Below are 22,439 nucleotides of genomic sequence, written 5' to 3' on the forward strand. Positions count from 1 at the left end.
AATCTTGAGATACAGATACAGCTGAAGCTACATAACAGAGGCATCTAAACCTAGACACTGACTGTTGTAAAATGGTGATCTAATATGTATAAAGAGGTTTTAAAATAATTCCTGAAATAACTTCTCTGTCTCCTCATATCTGAGCTAGTTCAGTTCAGCATGTGATACCCATAAGAATCCAAGTGATGTCTGCTTGCCTTTTCCCTGATGGAGCTGGCCCAGCCCCAGCAGGGACCTCTCTGCAGCTCTAGTTTGAGCTCACCTGAACCTAAGCAGTAAGAAATGCAGGGTGCAGTCCTGTGGGGAAAGAGGAGAAAGAAATGAAGCACTCTGGTCAGGCAGAGGCTCCCATGTCTGTACTTGCCACCATTGCTTGGTCCCAGCACTGGAGGCTGGCTCGGAGAGCACATCCTTGTCTACGTGGGGAGCTGCAGGTGTGTTTGAGGGAAAGCAGCTTTTGGGGTCATGCAGATGACCTTGGGGATCTGTGCAGGCCTGGGGGCCACGGAGGCTGCACAGGAGAGAGGGGTAGGGCTCGGTATGATGCTGCCCAGGGACCAACCTGTGCTAAGGAGTGCTGGCTCAGAGAAAGGGTCAGGAAGGACTGCAGACACTGAGAAAGTAGGAGAGGGAGGGCTCCCCCAGCAGAGAGTGTGAGCTATTGGTGCTCACCTATTGCTAATGCATGCAGGTGATTTTTTTTTTACATATAAACCTTGTCCTTTTTTATGTTCTTCCAATATCCTGCTATATTCTTAGGCTTTATGTGTTGAAAATTCTGAATGGTGTTTCTTGATTCATAGCACAGCTTTTAAAATCAATTGTATTGAAATTAAAGCTTTGTCATAACGAAAATATTACTCTTACAACAGATCTGAAGATGGCTGGCGTGACTAATTACTTTATTTGATTGTTTCCAGAATTGCTATTTCTTTTTATGTGTTACTGCACAGTAAGTAGGAAGACCAAAAATAGTTGATTTATTTACCCTAAAGTACTAAGGTTTGGAGCTTATATGGCAATGGAATATATGGTATAGATAACCAACTTTTAAAAAGCATTTTCATTCTTTTGCATTAATGTCTAGTTTGCAGTTAATTAGTATTGTCTGCTTACCATTTTAAACTGCTTCATTTAAGGGTCTTGTCTCTCAAATAGGAAATGAAAGTGGAGCATGATAACAATGTTGAGAACCTGTAGAGCCTAGATGTACTTTTCAGATGTATGCTTTATACAGATTGTGATCATTTTGGAGTCCCTTGATTTTAAGAGGGCATTTTAATGCATTTTCTGAGCCTTTTTCCTGCAGGATTGTGCTTGCTGCTGGTTCTTTGTTGCAATCCGGGACTGAGTATCAGAAAACCTCGTGACTGGGTGTGTACAGAAAAAAAACCACACTGACATGATTGGAGCTACAGTGGGGGACCTGCAAGACTCAGAATCATAGAAAATCTGGCTGAAAGGGTCCTCTGGAGGTCATCTAGCCAAACTTCTCAGTCAGAGTGGAATCATCCCCACTGCTCCATCATCCCTACCCCTTCATCTACCTGATTTCTGAACATTTCTAGAGGTGGAGATCCCACAGCCTCTCCCAGACTACTGAACAGGCAATCTGATCCAGTGTTGGTCTATCCTCCATGTGAACAGATTTTGTTTTCCAAGCACAACCAGAATTTCCCAAGCCTCAGTCTACTGCCCCTTGTATGTAATACCACAATTGTATTTGTTGTAAACAACATTTGTAATGCACTATTTGTAATGGTATATGCAATGGCCAAGGTATAGGGAAAAATAACCAAAACCACTTTGATCATTTAGTATTAAGGAAGTTTCCATTTTTAATGTCAACATAAAATATATATATATATGTTTTTAGGGAGCATGGGCTGGTTTGTCTCTACAATACTTATCAAGCAAACAGTTAGAAAAATAACTTATGTTATAATTTTCTAATAAATTCCAGTGCTTGTTAGTCTTTATCCAGTATCCATTTTAGATGATACAGATTTCTTGAAGGTGCAAAAATTGCAGTTATCTCATATCAAATTGAGTTCTTTATTACTAAAGTTCTTCTGATAGACAAGGGCTTTTCATCACTGTCTTTAGAAACACTTTTGAGGTCTCCATCTGGGTTCTTCAGGAGTATACAAGTTATTTTTATGAGTGTCTTGGTCTGTATACAACTGTATACTTCCAAGCTTTTGTATCTCATTACACAGGAAACAGAAGTTGGATGCAGCACACATATGAAAAGCAGCACAAATGGTGTGCAATATTATGCACAAAATTAATACAAAAGCCATGCATGTTTTCTAGTTATCACACAGACAGCAGATTTAATTGCTTTGGCCATGAACCAGTAGATTAATGGTCAACCAGGAGACATTGTTTGATAGCATCCATAGTGTTTTTCTCCTTTGCAAAGCACTACTGTTAAAAGTGAAATGAAAAAAAAGCCAGAAGCCCTCAGTGTACCCACACCTTTTAAAATGATGTTTGTGTCTCTTCAGCTGGCTCAAAGCCCAGGTTGCTTCTTCCCTCTTCACCATAAGGGTTCACTTCATGATTAGATTCTGCTTCACCTCTGCTTTCTCTTGCTCTCCTGTAACAAAAATTAATTTTATATTAGAAGGTCCCTGTTCTGTTCATGTCCTTCTGGATCCCCAGAATCCCTGACTGTAAATAATACCATGTTTAACTGGAAATATTTATATAAAAGAAATAGAGTTATGTTTAAGAAGTACTGTAGCAAATCTGCTATGTTCTTAGAAACTCCGTTAGTGGAAGGCCATAGAAAACCAACCAAGTTATACTTGTTAATGCAGTAATATTTAAGGAAAACTGTACAGCCTACAATCAGATTACAGAAAACTGCAGGTAGGTGCTGATGAATGTGGACAAGTGTGCTGTTGGAGAAGGCATCATGTTCCCAGCAGGACACCCCTCCTCCCTGCAGCAGGGTTGGCACACTGCAGCTCCCTGTGGGCAAAGTGTTGATTAAACTGGTGGTGATGGAGAAATTGCATTAAGCTGCCAAAGCTGTCATGTACTGAGAGACAGTGAGATGAACCTTTAGCTATCACTGATGATGGGAAAGGGATAACAGGCTTTCATTCCTTTACTTGCTTCAGGTAAACTGAAGCCTAACTTGTAAAAATCCTTATGATTCAATTATCGGGACATCTTCCAGCAGTTGTGATCATAGTATCAAAAAATATTACTTACTTTTTGCGATCTCTTTGCCCAGTGATGATCAAGGCAATAACTCCAATGACAACCAGGCTAATGACCACCCCAAATACAATTAACCAGATGGTTACTGGTGGTTCATAAGGTGCAGCCAGCGTTGGAACTACTCCCACAAATTCCAGCGTATTATCATCCAGTCTGAAAGCCCCATTGATTCGTCCTCGAGACATCCTGCCATTGAATGTAAATTGTTTATTGGAAGGAAAGGAACAGTTTTCAGTTATTATATAAATCTCCAGCATGCCAAGCTTCCCCTGAACTGCTCAGTTGAAAAGGAGTTACTGCTAAACCCATATTCCTTCTGCCATGTGAGTGACAACCACAAGAACTTTAAACACTTAACCTATTGCATCTTAAGTGACATATTCAGACACTCTATGGACTCTTAAACTTAGTTTTAACATTTATCAAAGGAACCTTCTGATCCCCTTTTCTCTTAGTATTTTGCCCTTCATTCTCTTTACTGTTTCTTGTCTACTGAAAAGTTTCTTAGTTATGCCACAGCTTTGACATCTTACCTGTTTCCCTCCTACAATCTTACACAATTTTGATTAGTGTGTTTCTCACTGCCCTGGAAACCCTTTCTCTGGTGTATCATCTGTGCCCCATTTTTTCCTTAAACTTCCACATCTGCTATTGAGTGCTAACCTAAGAGTGACTTTCACAGCCATATACTTCTCCCTTAGTTCACCAATTTATCTCACTGCTTCTTCAACCCCATCTCATGTTGATGCTGCTTTTAGATTTGTGTCCTCTTCATTTCTCACTGCACATTACCCATGATCTTCTGCAGAGTTGCAGTTTTACTTATCATTTTTATAGCAATGACTTACAGTGGTGTCACACCATGCTATAAAAGAGCTGTTCATTGACCTGCAAGTGGCAACTAGCTCCTGCTCTGACCTCTTCTATATAATCAAATACATCTGGCTGTCTTTTTAGTACACCATTATTCTGGAGCCTTTGTTAACAATAATTCTTGCACTGACTTCAAAAATGAGAGGAAGAACACGTGTGCATGCACACATCATTACTGTATTCCATATTTCGGGATATAAAATAGTTCCTGTTAAGGTTTGAGCAATTAGATCTGCTGGCAAGGTATGATGCAATGAGACGTGTTTTGGCAATTTTACAAGCCCTCTGAAGCATTTTACTTTGGCTGTTGTCCAAGATACCATCTGATAGATGGACCGTTTTCTTTCTGTCATAATAGTTCCATTTTAACTGCAGAACTTACTTTCTTGCCACTGCTTCTGCCTCGTCTGGCTTAAGCACTGCTTTCCCTTCCAACCTTCCATCTGGTTGGTTGGTTGGTTGGTTGTATTTTTTTTTCCCCTAGAGAGCAAATTCTCACCTGATGGCATTTTCCACATTAGCTTTGGGCACAATATCAGTGATATTACCCGGCATGCTGACAGTAATGTAGAAAGAGATCCTTTGTGTCTGTTCCCCAACATGAATGTCTGTAATTCTGAAGGAGAAAGAGACGAAAATGGTTATTTTTTATTGTTGTGATGACATTAGCTTTAAATTTGTGCAAGTGAACAGTTGTTTGATTGGCATTTCCTGGGATTTAGTTTACACTGGGGGAATGCTTTCTAGTGAAATCAGATGGGAAGTGAAATCAATTTTCCTGACAGAATTCTTTTTTCTATGTGCTAATTTGTAACTTGAGCTGGAGAGAGTCTCCCTTGTACCTAAGTCTTGGTGTAATTTTCCACAGCACACTTGCAGAACAGAGAGAGTTTGAGGTGGGTCTCATGAATGAGGTGATGTATGAATTACAAAGTGGAAAAAAACAGCTTTCTTTCCTATTAGATTCTAGATATTACATAACTGATGTTCTATAAAGTAATATCTAATAGCTTGAATAGATAGTTTCTGAACATTATTGAAGATAATCAAAAGCGTTGTTTTTCTTACCAAAATCACTTTCAGGTGAAAGATTTTACGCTTGTAACTTAACCTAGATAAGATTAGTAGGTCTGTACCAGATTATAGTGCTTTATAGTCAACATGTTTATCTTTCCTTGGCCCCAAACCTCTTGGATATCCAGTATGATACAAATACATTGCTAGAAATGTTTATTTTTAATCAGTGTATCTTTCCTGATATTCCTATAGATGTGTTGGGCACAAATTGTCAAGGTTCATCTCCATCACTGATAAGCTGTGGGTGACAAAGACTTCTTACCTAAGTTTAGCACATTATTCCTAAACTTCAGGCTTTTGAGGGGTAAGATACCATATACCCAAGCTGGCCTTTTACAAACAGCTGATGTTGACATTGTTTCAGTCACCTTACATTTGACAGAAGGCACAATTAATCCCACCAAATCATGCCATTAACCAAGCAGAAGCAATGCAGGCATAGCACAATTAAGCAAGCCACTCACTGGAAGTCAACTTCCTGTTTCTTCTGCTTTGCAAAGTATTGTCTCATGGCATAGGCGATGGATGACTTGAACAAGAAGAGCTCGCTGTCATCCCATTCATACTGCAGAAACAGCACAAGAGAAATTCCTCAGAGATGGCAAGAAATCAGAGACATTAAGAAATCCTTCTCAAAAAAATAGCAACTCTAATGCTTGGCATGCACTTCAGTATTATTTATTTGTGCCGTGATAGCACATCAGAAAAAAGCTCAAACCCTTTAATTCTGCTAATCTGGGCACTGTGCAGGAGAATAACCAAGGAGGCAGCCCTGCTGCCAGACATCATGCTGTCCCTCTTCAATCTCTGGTACCTGTATATGGGACTGCTGAAGATGCTGCAGTCCCAGCATACCTCCCTGCCTTACAGGGAGAAAAGGCATCAGCAAGGCTATTCCCACTAAATACTGTGCATTCTCTTTGAAGTTTACAGATTTCATTATTTAGATCTTGTTTTAATCACATAATTTTATTTAAATACCTTTTACATTAAGGAGAACCTTTGTGGTAGAGTTGTTGTGAGAAGGTGGCTAATTTTTTTGCTTGATGAGCTGGGATTTTTGTTTGGGGTCTGTTTTGGTAAAAAACTCTGCAACAACACTTCTGCAGCAAGCACATAATTGGGGTTTTTTTCCCCTGAAGAATAGATAGGTGATATTAAAAAAAAAAAATATTGCCTGTACCTGGCTTTCAAACCAGGACGCCTGTGTGCAGGCTTCTCCTGGCCTGCCTTATGAGTCTGAAGTTATTCACAGTGGAAGATAAAAACAGCTTCTCTCAGGCAGGAACCAAGAGCTGCACTGGGGCCAAAAAAGGAGGTGATAAAGGAGCCTAGTCTGTTGTGAAATAGCATGTGTGCATGAAGGGAAAATCCACAACTGAACTCTGTGGCAATATCTTTTTATTCCCCTCAGGCATAGATTTGATTGTGTTCATGCTACCTGAACAGGAAGGCCTATAAATGCTGCCAGTGACAGAAAGTCAGCTCCTAACTTTCTTGAGTATTATTTAGGAAGGTGTGGTAGAAGGCAGCTCTGCTTTAACAGGCTTTATAAAACTCAACTTCCTTTTTCAAATGTGTCCACCTCTTGACACTGATGAAAAAGGAGATATATATTAATATCTATGAGGAAGACAGGGATAGACAGGGATAAACTGTTTAGCTGGGTCTTTTGCAATGGGACAAGGAGTAATGGTTTCAGACAAAACAAGAGTTGATTTAGATTAGTTACTAGGAAGAAATTATTTACTTTGAAGATGGTGAGGCATTGGAACAAGTTGCTCAGAGAGGTGGTGGATACTGAGTTTCTGGAAGCATTGAAGACCAGGCTGGGTGAGGCTTACAGCAACTTGATCTAGCTGAAGATGTCCCTGCTCATTGCAGTGGTGTTGGGCTAGCTGATCTTTAAAGGTCCCTCATAACCTAAAGAGCCCTGATTCTATTACTAAAGGGAGAGAAAAGGGCAGAAAGAACCCACTGCTGTCAGTCCATTCAGAATGAGTCACAGGAAAGGCACAGGTACCCAAAGCCATGGCCATCAGAGCAGTCCCCAGGGCATTTGGAGGACAGGGGCTGTGCCAGTCCTGGCCGTTCCCACCAGGAAAGGCTGAGGTTGAGTCTCCTTTGTGAAGAAAATGCCCTCAGCTTTCTCCTGCTTGCACAGCCCTGCACTGGAGAACCTCTTCTTGTTACTGCTGCTGCCTCCGGCAGCTGGCACTGTTCACCATCACAGCTAAGAGGCTATTGTTAGGGTTTCTCAATTTTCTATTTATGCCAAACATCTTTAGGCTTGCTGTACTGCTTTTTTATTATTATTAGTTTTACCAGGATCCATTTGAGCTTGATTCCTCTACTGATGCTTTCTGTACTTAGCATATTAACTTTTTAATCAATTATTCATTTCTTTAGCTTATATTTTGTCTTTTTCAGTCTAATGTATTTTAATTACCACTGTGCCTCTCAATTGCCTTCATAAATGCTAATACTGGCTGCATGGATGGAAGCCTGGCTGGCTTCTGATCTGGGTTTGAGTCATGACTACCCACAAAGCTTCCCCAGGCATGTCAGGCACCCACCTTACCCTGTGCATTACAGAAGTTTTCAGCAAGAAATTAATTCTGCCAAGCACCTCTGCTCTGTTACAGTGTGTTCACTCCAAGATCCCATATGCGATTTGAAAGACAATATAAGTGTGGCCTCTGATTCAAAGAGGATTTTTCATTGTAAAATACATCTAAATGCCTGCAGACTGGCAGCTCTTGGTTCCCTAACACTGTCTTGTGTGACAGTCCTTTACAACATGATCACACAAATGGCATTGACCTGGTAGAGAATTCTGAATTAATGTTTGGAGAGGGGTCCAGTTTTCAAGTGGCAGTCAGGGGCTGGCATTTATTTTAATTATAATAGACCCCAAGGGATTCAGTGGGAATCTTGTAGCATTTTCCCTTGCATGGGCACTTCCATAAAGCCCCATCTGAAGCAGAGCTGGGGATGTTTCAGCCTCATCAGCTGCAGTGGTGATCCAGTGATGCTGCGGCTGCAGCTCTAATCTCATCAGCCTGAAAACAATTAGCAGGGTAATTGCAGCAGTGCACGCTCTGGTACAGCTGGCATGGAGCCCATCCGAGAGTCTGGATGCTTAATTTGCCAGAACTTGGGGCTATTGAACCATCCCTGCTGGTAACAGACAGGGCTGAGTCAGGGCTGGGAGCTTCCTGACTGTACCTGAGCCCAAGAGCTGGAATCTTTCCCTGCCTGCTCTCTCCAGAGATAACCACCACAAGAGCAAAACCGTTTGTTGGCATACTCAGAGTGCTTTGTGCTGTTAGGTCAGCGCAAAGCAACTCAAAATACACTTTAATCAACCAATTGCACGGGGCCCACAGCTCCTGTGCACTGTAAGTCATGAAAAGCACCCAAAACACTCTGCTCTGTGCAGCTGGGCTGAGATTCCTGCCCGAGATTCCCCCTGCCTCTTCTCTATGCCAGTTCATGCACGTACCATTATCTGCTGCTGCCATGCAACATTCAGCCATATCTCTGGGGGCTCAGCAAAAGGGAAATTTGTGGGGAGGCAGAAAGCAACCAAATGGAAAAGGTTTCTTGCAAGCTGGTGATGTGAACTGGTTTTGAAAGGAAAATGTATAGCTTGCTCTTCAGAGCTTAGGAACCCACTGTCCATACAATAATTCAAATTAAGTAATCCATATGAGATTGTTTTACAGCTACTCAATTGCACAACAAAAGACTATGATGGCTAAAGGCAAGCATAAAAATGATATTAAGCTAAACATTAACCATAATGACTAATAAACGCCTTGTAATGTGGAACCTTTTTATGCTGTTGGTATCAGTTTTGAATTGTATCTAACTCGACTAGGCAGTCTAGGAAGCAATAAAATTCAGTGGGGCTTGCGTGTGAGAGTGATAGAAGCAAGAGCATCAATTCACATGAAAAATGAGCCCGTGGTTTGTGTCCTTGCTAGTGCTGTAGGCTCCAAAATGCAGGTCTAAGTGACCTGCCTGGTGACATACTTGGAAAATTACTAATGTTCTGCAAGGTGAAAATGGCTATTAACAGAAATGAAGTGTCTGCACTTAAACCTTCTACACTGCCTCCATGAGATTAGTGTAAAGAGGAAGAGTTAGAATAAGGAGTGAATTTTCAGCCTGGGTTAAGCAGATGGGCTAAGCCAATGCTCTGTTTAAAATCATAAAATCCATCTTCAGCTTTGATGAGATTTTTTTCATTACTCTAATACATTTTATTGGACCAGCTGGTATAACTGAGGAAAGCAGACATGCTCTTGGGAATGAAAGCCTTTTTCCTCATCTGAATCAGAAGCAGCTGCACTGCTCTGTCCCCCGCAATCTCAATAACAAAGCTGTCTGCATCAGGGTTGGAGGGCAGGGAGGCAGCTGAATATATCAGGGCCTGGAAATACTACTGTAAACAGCCAAACAAAAATCTACAGAGAAATGCTAACAGATGTGTTCAGATTGAAATCAAGAGCATTTAAGGACAGAGAGTGGGACCCACCAGCCTGCTTTTAAATGTTAGCTGCTCTAATAACTTCTGAAGGCAGCCACTATAGCCATGAAAATGGCAATTAGAAGAAATTAGGTAGAAGTTTTAAGTGAACATATCAGCAAATCTGGGAAAAATACATCCATTTTCATGTACACAGGTTCCACTGTGTAAGCCCTCCAGGCCTGTTCTGGAGCAGGAGAAAAATCATGATTTGTTTCTCTACAGAATAACTCATCTAGCTGAGATGCCTTTCCTAAAATGGGTAGCTCACCCACTAATTCTAGAGGGAGCCTTGACCACAGACTCAGGCAAGACTCCTTATGTGTGATAACCCTTCACCTGAGCTGATGCCACCCTTCAGACACAAAGATCAGCCATACCCTGACTCATTTTCTGAGCCATTATCACAACACCTCTGTTGCCCAAGCAATAAGAAGGGTGCCCCAGGACAAACTCACTCACCGCCTGGTCCCCCAGAGCTGACTTCAGGCTGATGCGCACTTTGATGGCATCACTAGAATCTGTTTTAAAAAGAAACAAGGGCCATGTTAGAGCTGCAGCAACAAAAAGTCTGCTCCTGGGAAATGCTGAGGTAGCTAAAGTTTCCTTACAGGTTCCCTTGCTCCCCTTGGAGATCCTGGTGGGACTGACTCTGTTTCCCTTGAGTCGCCTCTACTGCAAACACACTCATCAGAGCTGTCAGTTCCCGAGTCTGGTTTTGTAGCAGATAGAAAGAAAAATCTTCTCTCCCACAACTGGGAATGAGCAGCTTAGATGCAGATGCTGGTGCCTGGTATAGGTGAATCCCACTATCAGATACTGGTACAGGGCTGTAAGAGTTACAGTGCTCTCCAGTACTGGCAATGATTACACAAATATAACCTGGCTGGTTCATCACTTAGTGTCACAATAAGCTGAAAAATGCATTTTTCCATAGTATTTTTCTCTTCCTTCCCTTGAGTTCTTTGACTAACACATGTCAGCAAAAAAGCATAGCAGTAATTTTTTGTACTGGTTTGCCTCTACACCTGGCTTCCAGGACCAGTGGCTCCCAACTCTGCAATACAGGCACACTGCTCTCAGGAAAGTGCCACGCAAGACCAAGCTTCTGAATCTTTCTTCCTTCTGTAAAGCCATCCCACACTCTTGATTGCTGCCATTATGAAAGAAAAAGACACCTCCCTTTCTGAGAATTGGTGGGGGTCTGACAAATACACTGCTGACTTCTCCATCTCTGGCCATGAGGAAGACACTCTGTTTTCTTGTGAATAAAACTTACAGCTCAGTGTTTATTTCCCATAACCCTGCTCTTCTATGGAAAATAGCCTCCAACAGCTACAAGAGAGAGGGACTTTGCTAATCAAGGGCTATAAAAAATAAGTAGCGTCCTTAAATCACCCACAAGCCATACGTACATGGAGCCCAGTCTGTTTTCCAGCCAATGAATCTACCAGAATTGTTTTTCTTCAGCCACTCATATAAAGGTTCAAAGTAGTGGAGCAAGGGAGTTGCATTCATGTGTTTTTCTCCTGTTACGCTTTCCAATGCTTGAGTCCAGGGCTTGGATCTCCCTAATGCCAGCAATTTACTGTATATGTGGAGCAAGAAGTAATATGTTATTGCCATCTAGACAAGAAAAACATCTATGTTCCATCTAGACAAGGAAAACACTCTGTGATCAATATAAAAGTGTTCTTCTTTGCTTCTGAATTCATTCCTTTCCCCCATTATTCCTATTAATAAAAAAGATTTTATTCCCACAAAAAAGTAATTAAACCTTTGATGTTTAGAATCTAAGCGTACATGAATTCAGTCAATGTGTCAAAATGAATTGAGCAGGTATAGGCTAAATTTCCAGGCTAGGTTTATTCTTGATGCAACCTCATTTACTCCAAAAGCTTTGTTATACTCTGATTTATTACATGTGAGAAATTTACTTCATTACCTGAGTTTCTCCCCAGCTGCAGTGGAGTTGGTAATGTCACATTTGTGAAGAGGGCCAATGTGGTTAGCTTCCTTGCAGAGTGCCTCCTGAAACTGGAACTGATAGATGGTGCGGGTGTAATACCTAAAGGAAGGGCAAGGAAAAGGGAGGCACAGGTATTATTAGTTGTCTGTCAAGGAAACCTTCAAACCTTTGGCCTTTGGAAAGCTCTGCTGCATCAGCTGTCACTCCTGCTTGGGAGACTGCACTGCAGGGAGAGAAGCCAGCTGATATTTATAGGCTAAGCTAACTCAAATTTATCAAAATGCCAAGATCAAATGGACTAGAAGAGCCCGAAATCTGTTTGTTGCCGCATAAATCAGGAGAGGGGGAAGTTTTTAAGGTCCAGCTCTCTGCTCTAAGCCCTCTAAAATGAGGTTGCTGGGACACGGCGGATATCCAGGGCAGCATATTCATGGCCCAAGTGAATGGGCAATGGTCCATGGGACACAGTGATTCCCCAGGAGGCAAACGTCTCATGCAGAAGTGCTCCTGCTGGTTTGATGGCAGCATTAAACTTTTCTGTTCAGCAAGAAGGTCAGCAGCCTCCTCACTGCTCAGAGATTATTATGGAACAACCCCTGATGTGCAGAGAAACACTCCCATTGAAATCATCAACCTTCAGTCTGGGCTTTAAACAAAATAAGATCGGGTCCTTAGACTCTCCAGGAGATATTTTAGGTAGCTGGGGTTTGTTCTGTAGACAAAACCTAAGTAATGAATTAAACACTGCACTACCTTATGAAGGAGTAATCATTGGCCACATGAAACAGTGAGGCAGGGTCGCAGTAGGTTTCATCATGAGGGACTGGTTCCACAACACCAACTATGGCTCTCCTGGAGATGAAGGAAAAAACAGGGTTTCTCTTTATAGACAATAAACAAAGGTAATCTGACTCAGCTTTTCTTCTGTTTTGTCTGATACATATGGACACATCTCATGTGCAAACAGAAGAATTCCATACAGCTCCCAGTAACCCCAAGCAAGTTCTGCTCCACAGCTGGAGACCACAGAGGGTCTATTTGGAAACTCATAGTGCAAGGAAGGGATTTTTATGATACCAGACTGTGCAGGGATCAGTTAGTGGGATGGAATAATCTGAACACAATGAGCTTCACACAATCACCTCATGCTCTGGGCCATCCCAAGTTCAGAGACTTGCACTTTGTTCCAGGCAAGGACATGCAGAGACTGGGCAACCCAAAAAGGGATGGGCTTCTGTGCCACTGGGCTGGAGATAAGCTTTCTCTTTATTTTCCTCTCCTGAGACTCTGTTTCCTGAGAAGTACTACAGAAACAAACCCATGCCTTGAGTTCTGAAAATGATAATAAGCTTCCATGGAAATATTTTTCATAAACCTGTATTTCAAGCAGAGAGCTTTGCAGTGCCACTGCAACAGATGTGATAAGCTTCCCTGAACAATTTGTCATTCTCCATTTCTCTGACATCTCTGCTACTTTTGAATACATTGAAGCTGATTGAGTTTTACAGTGGGTCAGGAGGCTTGCATATATCAAGTTTTATTATAGATTCTGTTTGCTGATGGAGGCTTACTGTTCATGTTTGAGTTCAGGCTCTATTTTCAGTTTGGGGCTTGTTTGGTTTCTTTGCATTTGTCTGCCCTCATACTAAAACCAACTTGGGAAATTACAAACTCCAGTCTGAATCATACTTATTTTTAATCTTGTGCTCCAAGGTGCTGAAAAATGCTTGATGGGCATAATCTGAAAAGGCACCTCTGGCTGTTATTTGCCAAGGGAACTGTATTTTCTTTACTGAGAAAGGTGGTATCTTAGTGCACAAGAAAGGAAAGATTCAGTCTGAAATCTTTCAGACAATTTGCCTCCAAAAGCACTATATGGTTGGCAGGAAACACAAAGCAGAGAACTGTGCTCAAACACTTGGTGGATTGAGATCTGCATGCTTCTTTGGCTGGCAAGTACAACGAACTTCACTTTCCACTTGTCCTTAAGGATGTGGGTAGCAAACCAGAGCATGTGATGAATGAGACTTAGAGGAGGACTGTACTCCAGCTGTGAAGATGTCTTGGGGAATGTGTCAGGGGAACAGCAATGTTGATCTGGAACTGGCCATGCAAAGGCCATGGGCTGTCTTTATCAGGAAGCTAACATTAGAAACAGGGAGAAAGTATTTTGAGAGGGTGGGTAAACTGCTAGGGGCTGTATAAAGAGTTAGTGGGGACACATGGCTTATGAGATATTGTCTGCACCACAGTTGGGTATTTCTGTCTGGCACTTTACTGATATTTACAGAAACACCCAGAGACACAGATCCTGCCCTACAGGGGCACAAACACCTCAGTATGTTGAATAACTAGGGTTGAGTTTGCAGGTTCATATGAAAAAAATTCCCTTTGTTTCTCAAACTTACTTCATCTCCCACCACCGTTTGGTCCATTCCTGCTTTGTAATCTCACCCCTAAACACCATCCACCTCCACTTCTCCAGCATGTAAGTAAAAGGCATTGTTCCAACAATCGTTAGTGCTTGTTTGAGCAGAAAGTTGATTTCTGTTTCTGAAGAGAGAAGCAGTTAAGGTAATGGTTATGGTAGTAATTAGTTCTGATTTGATGGCTAAAGTTGCTTCCCTTTACAGCTAATGCTTACATCTTGTTTGAATTACAGATTTTCACTAAAGAAAAAGTGGAAGGAAGAATACTACTGAAAAAAACATGAGATAAGATCATTTAGAAATTGTACAGTGTTGTCTCTCTTTCCCTCAAACTCTTAAACAACCTAGTCCTTTGACACTTACATTTAGTTACTCATCACTGAGAATCTTTCCAGTCTCTGAGGAATTTTGAGCTGAAGACATCTCAGAATTTATAAAATGTGCATCTTCATCCATCTAAGGCAGTACTCAGAAGCCAGATGAACTGCATTATAGTGAGGGCCTACCTATGTTGTCACTCAATATTCACTTAAGTGGAAGATGTAAATCTCATGGTTTCAGTTTCATTTGAACTAAATACATAATACATACATACATATGCTAAATAAATATCTTGATAGAGATATGGATGGATTCATGCTACAGAGATTGAAAAGAGTTTTGGAGACTCATCTAAGTGAACTATGAAGATTTAAGGATGAGTTGTTCAGTACTGAAAGTAGTAAAGTGCTAGCTATTTCTTTTAAAATTATGTAACAGCATTGTAAAGCAGTGATCCTTGTTTCACAATGTGATTCGGGGGAAAAAAATAGTGTTTCTGGTAAATTAGAGGAGTAAGATTATCAGAAGCCTGTCAATTGATTGCTGAGTTTGCAGGCACAATCTTCTGCTACAAAATAAGGCCAGCAAGTGCTTTCACATGAATACATCATATTTATGCATTTATTTACCTTCATCATCTTGGAAAGTTGGCTCTAGGAGATCAAGAGATTTCAAGTGCTGAGGAGTGGCTGCAGAAAGTGACATGATTTCACCTACAGCCTCGTGGAAGCCCTCATTGGCACCGCTCCTCAGCAGGTAGGGCTGCCGCGCGTATGCCATGTCGTACTCGATGTGGCCCATCTCGTGGTGTGCAGTCAAGAAGTCATCCATGCTCACTTTGGTGCACATCTTGATCCTACACACCAGAATAAAGTGTCTGTGGTTAGAGAGAGAGTGGCCCAGAGAAAGGCTGCCTGAGCCCTTTTTGCCACAGCCATGGGGCAAAGCCCCTCCAGAGTTTGCAAATGCTTCTTGCCCCTTGCAAAGCCCGGGCAGCTACATCCTGGTATGCAGTGCAGATCCTCCTGCCACAGCAGGACTGTTGTAATGCACATTTATGGTTTTGTGTTGCATTGAGGATGGTTTGTTCTGTTTCCCCTCTTGGTTTGTAGCGTGGTTCTCCCCTTCCCTTAACCTCTCCCTTTTCCCCCTGGCCAGCCCTGAGTGGCTGTGACCCAGGGTTCCTCCTCCCCTGAGTTGGGGTTGAAAATACCCCGCGTTTGCCATGCTCTCTCTCTTCTCCCTGGAACTCTTCAGGACAATAAACTTGGATCATCCCGGGAAGGAGAGCCTCCTCTAATCTTTTGCCTTTGTCCATGTCGGATAAAAAATCCCCTGTCTCTCTGACCCCGAGCTAGCCGAGGCAGATCAAAGAGACCGGGGGGAATCCAACACAGGACTTCATGGGGAACTCAGCAAAATACCCTCATCCACCTTGAAATCGTGCAGGAAGTAAGAGAAAACTGCTGTTCTGTGAGAACAGCTCTTCAATAAAACCTGGCAATAAAATCACTGTATGTGTGGGAGTGAGTAACCACCACCAATCTAAGTAAGATTGTAATGTATAAAGCCCTGTGTGTTGGGGAATCCTGCTACTTCATCCTCATGTAGGTACTATTTACTAAAGGAATGTCTCCCAAACAGGGTTTCTTTTCCCCTTCCCCAGACTCCTGAGGTGGGACATTGATGTGTTACACTAAGGCTGTGCTGTGCACCAGCTTCTTTCCCTGGGTAACTGTGGGGACTGCAAGAGGGGTCAGAACTTCTGCAAGAAGTATTGGTTGTGTGGGAACTTGCTGTCCTTCTCCTTTCCCAAATATGGAGGAGACTGATGGATTTTCATGAAACTGGATAACTCTGCTAAAAATAGACAGTGGACTCTCAGGAGTTTTTCCCTTGCTACCCAGGGACCCACTGCCATTGTTGCAAAATGTGCAGTTGTCCACAAAGCTCACCTGATTTTCTGCTTATTTCTTAAGCCCTAGAACATAGTCATTATTTCTCTAATTCATAAAAATATTAGTCAGTTCTCAGCTAAAATTTGAGAGTAGATCTTGAGTAGATCTGCTAGTAAATTTGAATAGATCTCTACAGGAAAAGTTACACAGAAAGGTCTACAGTCCCACAGGATCATTGCTCTCTTGTCTTCTTTCCCCCTCTTTTCAGACTTAAATAAAAAACAAAAAAAAAAAAATAAAAGGAGAAATTATAACTTAAGACAGCATGGTGCACCTTTACTGAAAATACAATTGTTCTAGGAGGTGGTACAAAAAGGGGTCATAACAATTTCAGTACCTGTAATCGTTTTTGCCCAGGTCCCATGCTGTAGGATGGCAGACAACCTTCCTGTTGTCAGTCGGTTCTGTGAGCATGGACTTTGTCCAGAAGCCATCAGTCATGTTATAAAGGCCAATGGAAACAAAGAAGTCCTCAGCAGATTTGAATATTTTAATTGCATCCCATTTCTGAAAGAGACAATGCCACCATTACCCTCTGCTTTTGCATGCAGTCTGTTCCCAATGGATTCCTTAATGCAGGGCAGCTGACTTCCTATTTTTTTTTTCCAGGAACTTCACACCTGCATCTGGCCTATTGAGAGTAAGTTAGTAGTGTCTGCCTTTGGCACTTCTGTGAATTCTGCTGGGAACTGGAATTAAGTGTTTTCCCTGCAAACGAAATAGGTTTCTGCACTCAGAGGTTCAGCAAATAGCATCTGACCCCGACCAGAGAAGCTCTCAATATAAGGTAAGATAAAATATACATTCCTGACAGTAGTATGTCAGATCTTCAGTCACTTCAGTCAACTTGGGGACAGCTCATTTGAAGAAGTGGAGCTACATTCCCAGCAGATGAGCATGAGAGACTTCAGCCATAACCATAAAACCTGGCAAATGTATCTGTGGGAGTTGCTTATCAGATTAAAACTGCATGGTTATGTTCAGGATAATTGTGCCATTCAGCAGTTTTATTATTCTACTCGCCAAGAGCTCTGTGTTTACTGGACTGAGCTCTCATAGAGACCTGGGTGGCAAACAGCACATTTGGATGAAAATCTCAAATGGGGCACACCCACACAGGGATCAGCCCACCCATTGCTCAAAGGCTCTGTAAATCATGCTCCCCATCTTGCAGTGGTACTTCAACAGACACAAATTTATGACTACAAGGGGGTCAGAAGTATAAAACAGAGTTGAGATTAATGCAGACTTGTGCAAATGGCTTATGAGTCAAATTCAACTATTCCTTCTCTTACCAGCATAACATTTTCATGATGTGCTGCCTATGAGAGGAGAGTAGATTTCAGGTGAATAATTGCATTTCAGAAATCAAATTCCATCTATAACCCTTTAGTTTAAAAAAGGAGTAAGGCTTTGGCAAGACTACAGGGAATTATCTTCACCCATGATCTTGGTCTGGTAAAGGTGCTGTCACAGCTGTTAGCTCTACAGATCTCAAACACAGACCTTAGGGTGCTATGCAGTTATCAGAAGGCAACAGGCAGCATTGCAGTTTCTCTATCTGCATCCAAATAAACATGACTGACAAAAAAAAAAAAAACAAACAACAAAACAACTGTGATATACAAACTATTTGATTATGGTAATGGCTGGCAAAGGTCATATTTGATACCAGCCCACTCCAGGAATCCTGAAATATTTATAAGTACAAAATATATCTCTTAATGGATAAGTGTCTCTGAGGAAAATAGAATTGGAGACAAGATTAAGGGAGTCAAAGAGGGTGGAAGAAAACAGAGAACAGCTAAGGGGATAGGTACAGTGAAAAATGCATAAACACTTAAAGGTGCAAAGCAAAAAAAAGAATGCAAAAAGCAACACTTTGTTGGCAGTGTGTCTGCCTGAGGGCAGCCATGGATTTCTGGAAAGCAGCTGATATGTTGTGCATAATTTCTATACCTCCTAGATTTGTTGCATAATGCATATTGTACAAAGGCATGTCTTACCTTTTCAACCATTGCAGAAGTTACATCAATATTTGGTTTGTCTGGATAGGGAACAGTCAAGGCATACAGATTTGTCCAGAATCTACCCCACATATCGCCTTCATAAAAAAAGAGAAACAAAGAAATACTTTAAATTATTTATTATGTATTGCTCAAAGGTGCCAGACAGATCTATAAATTGTGCAGTGTCAAAAACAGGGACTCCTATTCATCTAACCTTGCCTGATCCAGATGTGGAGGGGAGCAGTTCTGGAAGGTCACGCATGTGTCAAACTCGGGTCAAGGATTCTTTATTACCCAGTATCAGCAATTCTTGGATAATATAGTTTCAAGACTTATCACAAAATTGAACATCCTGTTTGTCAGTCCATGTGATTGTTTTGCCATGTTCAGATACTCAACATTTATAGCAGCTTAATGTTGCATGATCTGAAACCCAAGTCATTAAATGTGGGATCTTAGAGTAAAATTTGAAAGGAAAAACAAGTCTCTCTGAAACTCACCTTTCTAAGGAAGACAAGTGCTGCAGAGGGGAGGGAAATGTCCCAGCCAAGTGCTAGAGTTTTGTGCTATGTGAGGTTTGGTGAGGATGAGAACACCTGCCTTCCCTTCCTGCCACTGCTGATAAGCACTTATGTCATCTCTGCTAGGAGTTTATCCATTTCTCCTCTACCCTTCTCTTATCTCTAACCTTTCTGCCAATATCCTGATTAAACATTCAGATCACTCTCCAGCCATGTGCCTTGGAGGTGTCTGTCCTGTGTATAAAGTCAGGCTTGCAGGACATGGGTGCATCACATACCCAGGAGGTGAGCAGGGAGGCCTCCTGTGGAGCTGATGAGCTTGGGGCCATACACTTGCCCCAGCTGGTGTCTCACGTAGGCATGCAACTGCTCGTACAGAGGTTTTATCTGGAGGCAGAGGGGGAGAAGGAAACAGTTTTTAAATTTTTTTTCCACTTTTCTCTATTCCACTCATTACTCCTGAACAGAGCCTTGAAGCTGTCTCTGATAAAAAAGCTCCTGGCAGGTAACTGCACCTCAAACCTGCAACTGAGCTTTGCCCCCTGCCTCAGGGCTGAGGTACTGAGTCCAGATTACAGCCACAGAAATCCTACTCAGGTATGAGGGAGGGAACATCACTACCTTTAGAGCTGGAGTATCAAGGATGCCATCAACCCATGGACCCTACCTGGAGGAGAGACATGGACCTGCAGAGCTCCCTCTTTCCCAACCTTGTGAGCCCACCATTTCAAAACACAACCCTGCAACCCAGATGAGAGCTTTTCCTGCCTCTACCTGCTCAAATGTCTTCTCCACATCTTCAATCAGCTGGTCACGGCTGTATTTGTAATTTTCTGGAAACTTTGCTTCATAATTTGCTCTCCAGTAGTCTCCATAGTCAGAATAACCTGTAAAGCATGGATCCATCACGTGAGGACACCACATGTGGCACTGCTTAGGTCTGCAGGAGAAATGCAGCTCCCTGCCGATTCCATGCAGACCCGCAGCCTTCCCCCAAAGCAAAGCAGCAAAATGCAAGATTGGGTTTAGCAGAGAGGAAAAAGCCTCCCTGAGGGTCTGTCTCATGAACATGCAGGTATGGGAGGTTTCCAAGAAATTCAGAAGTTGATGTCATGGTTATTTGCTAGTTAGGGTCATTCTGTCTTGGAGATGGAGGTGAAAGGAAATCAGGAATCCTGACTGGAGCTCCTGTGGCTATGAGGGACAGCAGCCTCTGCTCAGTCTGGATGCCAAGGGGTTGTCACAGAAGGCATAAACTGGAGGACATTGAATACATGCCCCCTCTTCCAGAAACTAAACCACCAGGACACATGCAGATACCAGAAGTGAAATTCAGCTCCCAGTTCCACTAAGTCTTCCAGTCTACTGAGCTTCTTCAAGCCTGGAGTAAAAATGGCTCCCAGTTCAAGTGTTTTCCTTAGTGGTACAGAGGAAGGCCATAATGACCACTTCTTAATGTTTACCTTTTTTCCCTGTCTTGCTATTTGGGCCATATTTTCTTATCCAGCTCCAGCTGGACAGTTTTTGCAAAACAAGGAGGATGGGAAAGCAGGTGATAAAGCTGCAGTCTGATCAAGAGACAGATGATGTAGCTAGTTCAGAAGCTATCTTAGAAGACCCCAAAGGAAAATTAGAAGGCAGCTGGTACTGTTCCTTGAAAAGACAGTTCCATATGATTTGTGTGGAGATCTCAGACTGGAAGCACACTTCCCTCGGTACAAACACCCAGCTGCACCTGCTGTCCCAGGCCTACCAAATCTGATCATTCCAGCTAGGGAATAATGCTTATAAATGTTATTGTGGCTGCTGCAAGAAGGTCAAGGCCCATAAGAAAGAGGAGATGTCACCAACGCTCAGCAATACTCAGAAGCTGTTTAAATGGAATGTGCTTGGCAATAAATCACAAATGGTGCAGTTCTGGGTGGTATGTAATGAGGGGCCCTGATGCATTATGGCCTTTAGGAAAAATGTCAACAAAAAGGTGCCTCTTGTTCCAGGCTGGGAAGAAACCTCTGAACTGGTCAATGGCAGTTGTCTGCATTGCCTCCTACCTTGAGACATGCACACCAAGAGTAAATTATGTGCAAACTATGCATGAGTTTTGAATTCCTGGGAAAATTGTGTAAGACTGCAGTACGTTTATTAGTTTCTGAAACCCAGAAGGGAAAAAAAAAAAAAAGAAAACCAAAAGTGACTTACCATTAAGCCTCGCAACCTCATTTTCAAGTTCAACATACTCTTCATATAATGGTCTCATCATTCTGCCAACATCAGCTCTCCAGCCTTCCCAGGCCCACAGTCTCTCATAATAATCAGTGCTGTCAGCCATAATAGCATCCAGACCTGTCAGAACAAAAATGTAGGTACTAGGCTTTGAAAAAGCAGAAATTTTCTTTCACAGCAGGGAAATAAACCAAAGTGAAAGAAATTCATGAACAGAGAAGGAAACACTTTGTATTTGATGTACTGAAAGACCCCATTATTTCATTGCCTCCTTTCCTAATTTAATGTTTTCTGTTTGTCTTTAAGAAGCATGGAGCACATCATGAGTCTCTTAAATGCTCTCTCCACATTAGCTTCTTTTAAACCAGTAGAATTCTCAGGACTGCCCTCAACACAACACTGAGTCCAACACGACTGATGGCAGGGAATAAAAAATAGATTTTCTGTGAGACAGGCAAACCCCAGGTGACAGGCAGGCTGCCACACAAGCTGAGCAGCCCTCCCCTTTTTTTATTTTTTTTTTTTTTTTGCTACAAACAAGAGACAGTATGTCTCATGGACAGAAGGTCCAATGGAGGTCCCTGAACTGCAAGATGCAATTAAATTATGACTAAGCGTTAGCTAGCAGGAAATATCTGTTGAAATTACAGTCTGTTCTTTTGCAGTCAGGAGCCACCCTTTGGCTTTCTCTTTTTGACTCTCAGGGTGAAGAACACAGCAGGGGCAGTGGTTGGTGTCATACCTGGCTCAAGCACCAAACACTCAGATGGATTGTCGATTTTACAGACGGTCCCAGTGCTGTAGATGGTACTCATTGTGTTTAGCACAGCGCTCAGCTGCAAGTTAGATGCAAGGTAGCATGTTAGAAACCCACTCTGTGCAAAATAACTGCCAATTATGCTAATTCCTTAAGAGCTAGAATCAACACTTCACCCACCAGCTTAATATTTAAGCATATGTTTGAGCTCAGGAGAGATTAATGAAAGAATTTGCCTAAATGCATTACTGAACTAGACCTTGTTGGAAAAGACAGACAATCTCCCATATATAAGATATAACCTACAGGTTCTTAATATCCAGACAGACAGACCTCTGGGTTCAATGAGCACTGACTGTCACGAGAGAGCTGTCAATACACAGCAGCAATAAAAAAATAAAGTTTATCAATGTGCTTCCATAAGCATGAACCCACATAAACTTTGCAGGGAGGTTGTGGCTTTGAGTGGCTGCAAAAAGGTCCCCTTTGGCAGCTGCTGCCAGGCTGACTGTTGCCTGTGGTTGTTAACATCAC

General features: G+C 42.1%; 1 protein-coding gene across 1 annotated transcript in view; it reads right to left on the minus strand.

Annotated features, from left to right (window-relative positions):
- Nucleotides 1-2,484: 2,484 nt before the first annotated feature.
- Nucleotides 2,485-22,439, minus strand: part of ACE2 (angiotensin converting enzyme 2) — a 29,054-nt gene continuing 9,099 nt past the window's right edge. Inside the window, exons 5-20 of the mRNA XM_062514965.1 lie at nucleotides 21,891-21,984; nucleotides 21,125-21,268; nucleotides 19,700-19,812; nucleotides 19,204-19,312; nucleotides 18,402-18,499; nucleotides 16,733-16,902; nucleotides 15,067-15,293; nucleotides 14,096-14,240; nucleotides 12,441-12,539; nucleotides 11,664-11,786; nucleotides 11,134-11,306; nucleotides 10,181-10,239; nucleotides 5,649-5,749; nucleotides 4,607-4,723; nucleotides 3,226-3,420; nucleotides 2,485-2,602 (exon numbers count right to left, since the gene is read on the minus strand). Coding sequence (XP_062370949.1) covers nucleotides 2,485-2,602; nucleotides 3,226-3,420; nucleotides 4,607-4,723; nucleotides 5,649-5,749; nucleotides 10,181-10,239; nucleotides 11,134-11,306; nucleotides 11,664-11,786; nucleotides 12,441-12,539; nucleotides 14,096-14,240; nucleotides 15,067-15,293; nucleotides 16,733-16,902; nucleotides 18,402-18,499; nucleotides 19,204-19,312; nucleotides 19,700-19,812; nucleotides 21,125-21,268; nucleotides 21,891-21,984 — 2,085 coding nt within the window. The remainder of the gene's footprint in view (nucleotides 2,603-3,225; nucleotides 3,421-4,606; nucleotides 4,724-5,648; nucleotides 5,750-10,180; nucleotides 10,240-11,133; nucleotides 11,307-11,663; nucleotides 11,787-12,440; nucleotides 12,540-14,095; nucleotides 14,241-15,066; nucleotides 15,294-16,732; nucleotides 16,903-18,401; nucleotides 18,500-19,203; nucleotides 19,313-19,699; nucleotides 19,813-21,124; nucleotides 21,269-21,890; nucleotides 21,985-22,439) is intronic.

This window comes from Cinclus cinclus, chromosome 2 (assembly GCF_963662255.1).
Source record: "Cinclus cinclus chromosome 2, bCinCin1.1, whole genome shotgun sequence".
Lineage (NCBI taxonomy): Eukaryota > Metazoa > Chordata > Aves > Passeriformes > Cinclidae > Cinclus > Cinclus cinclus.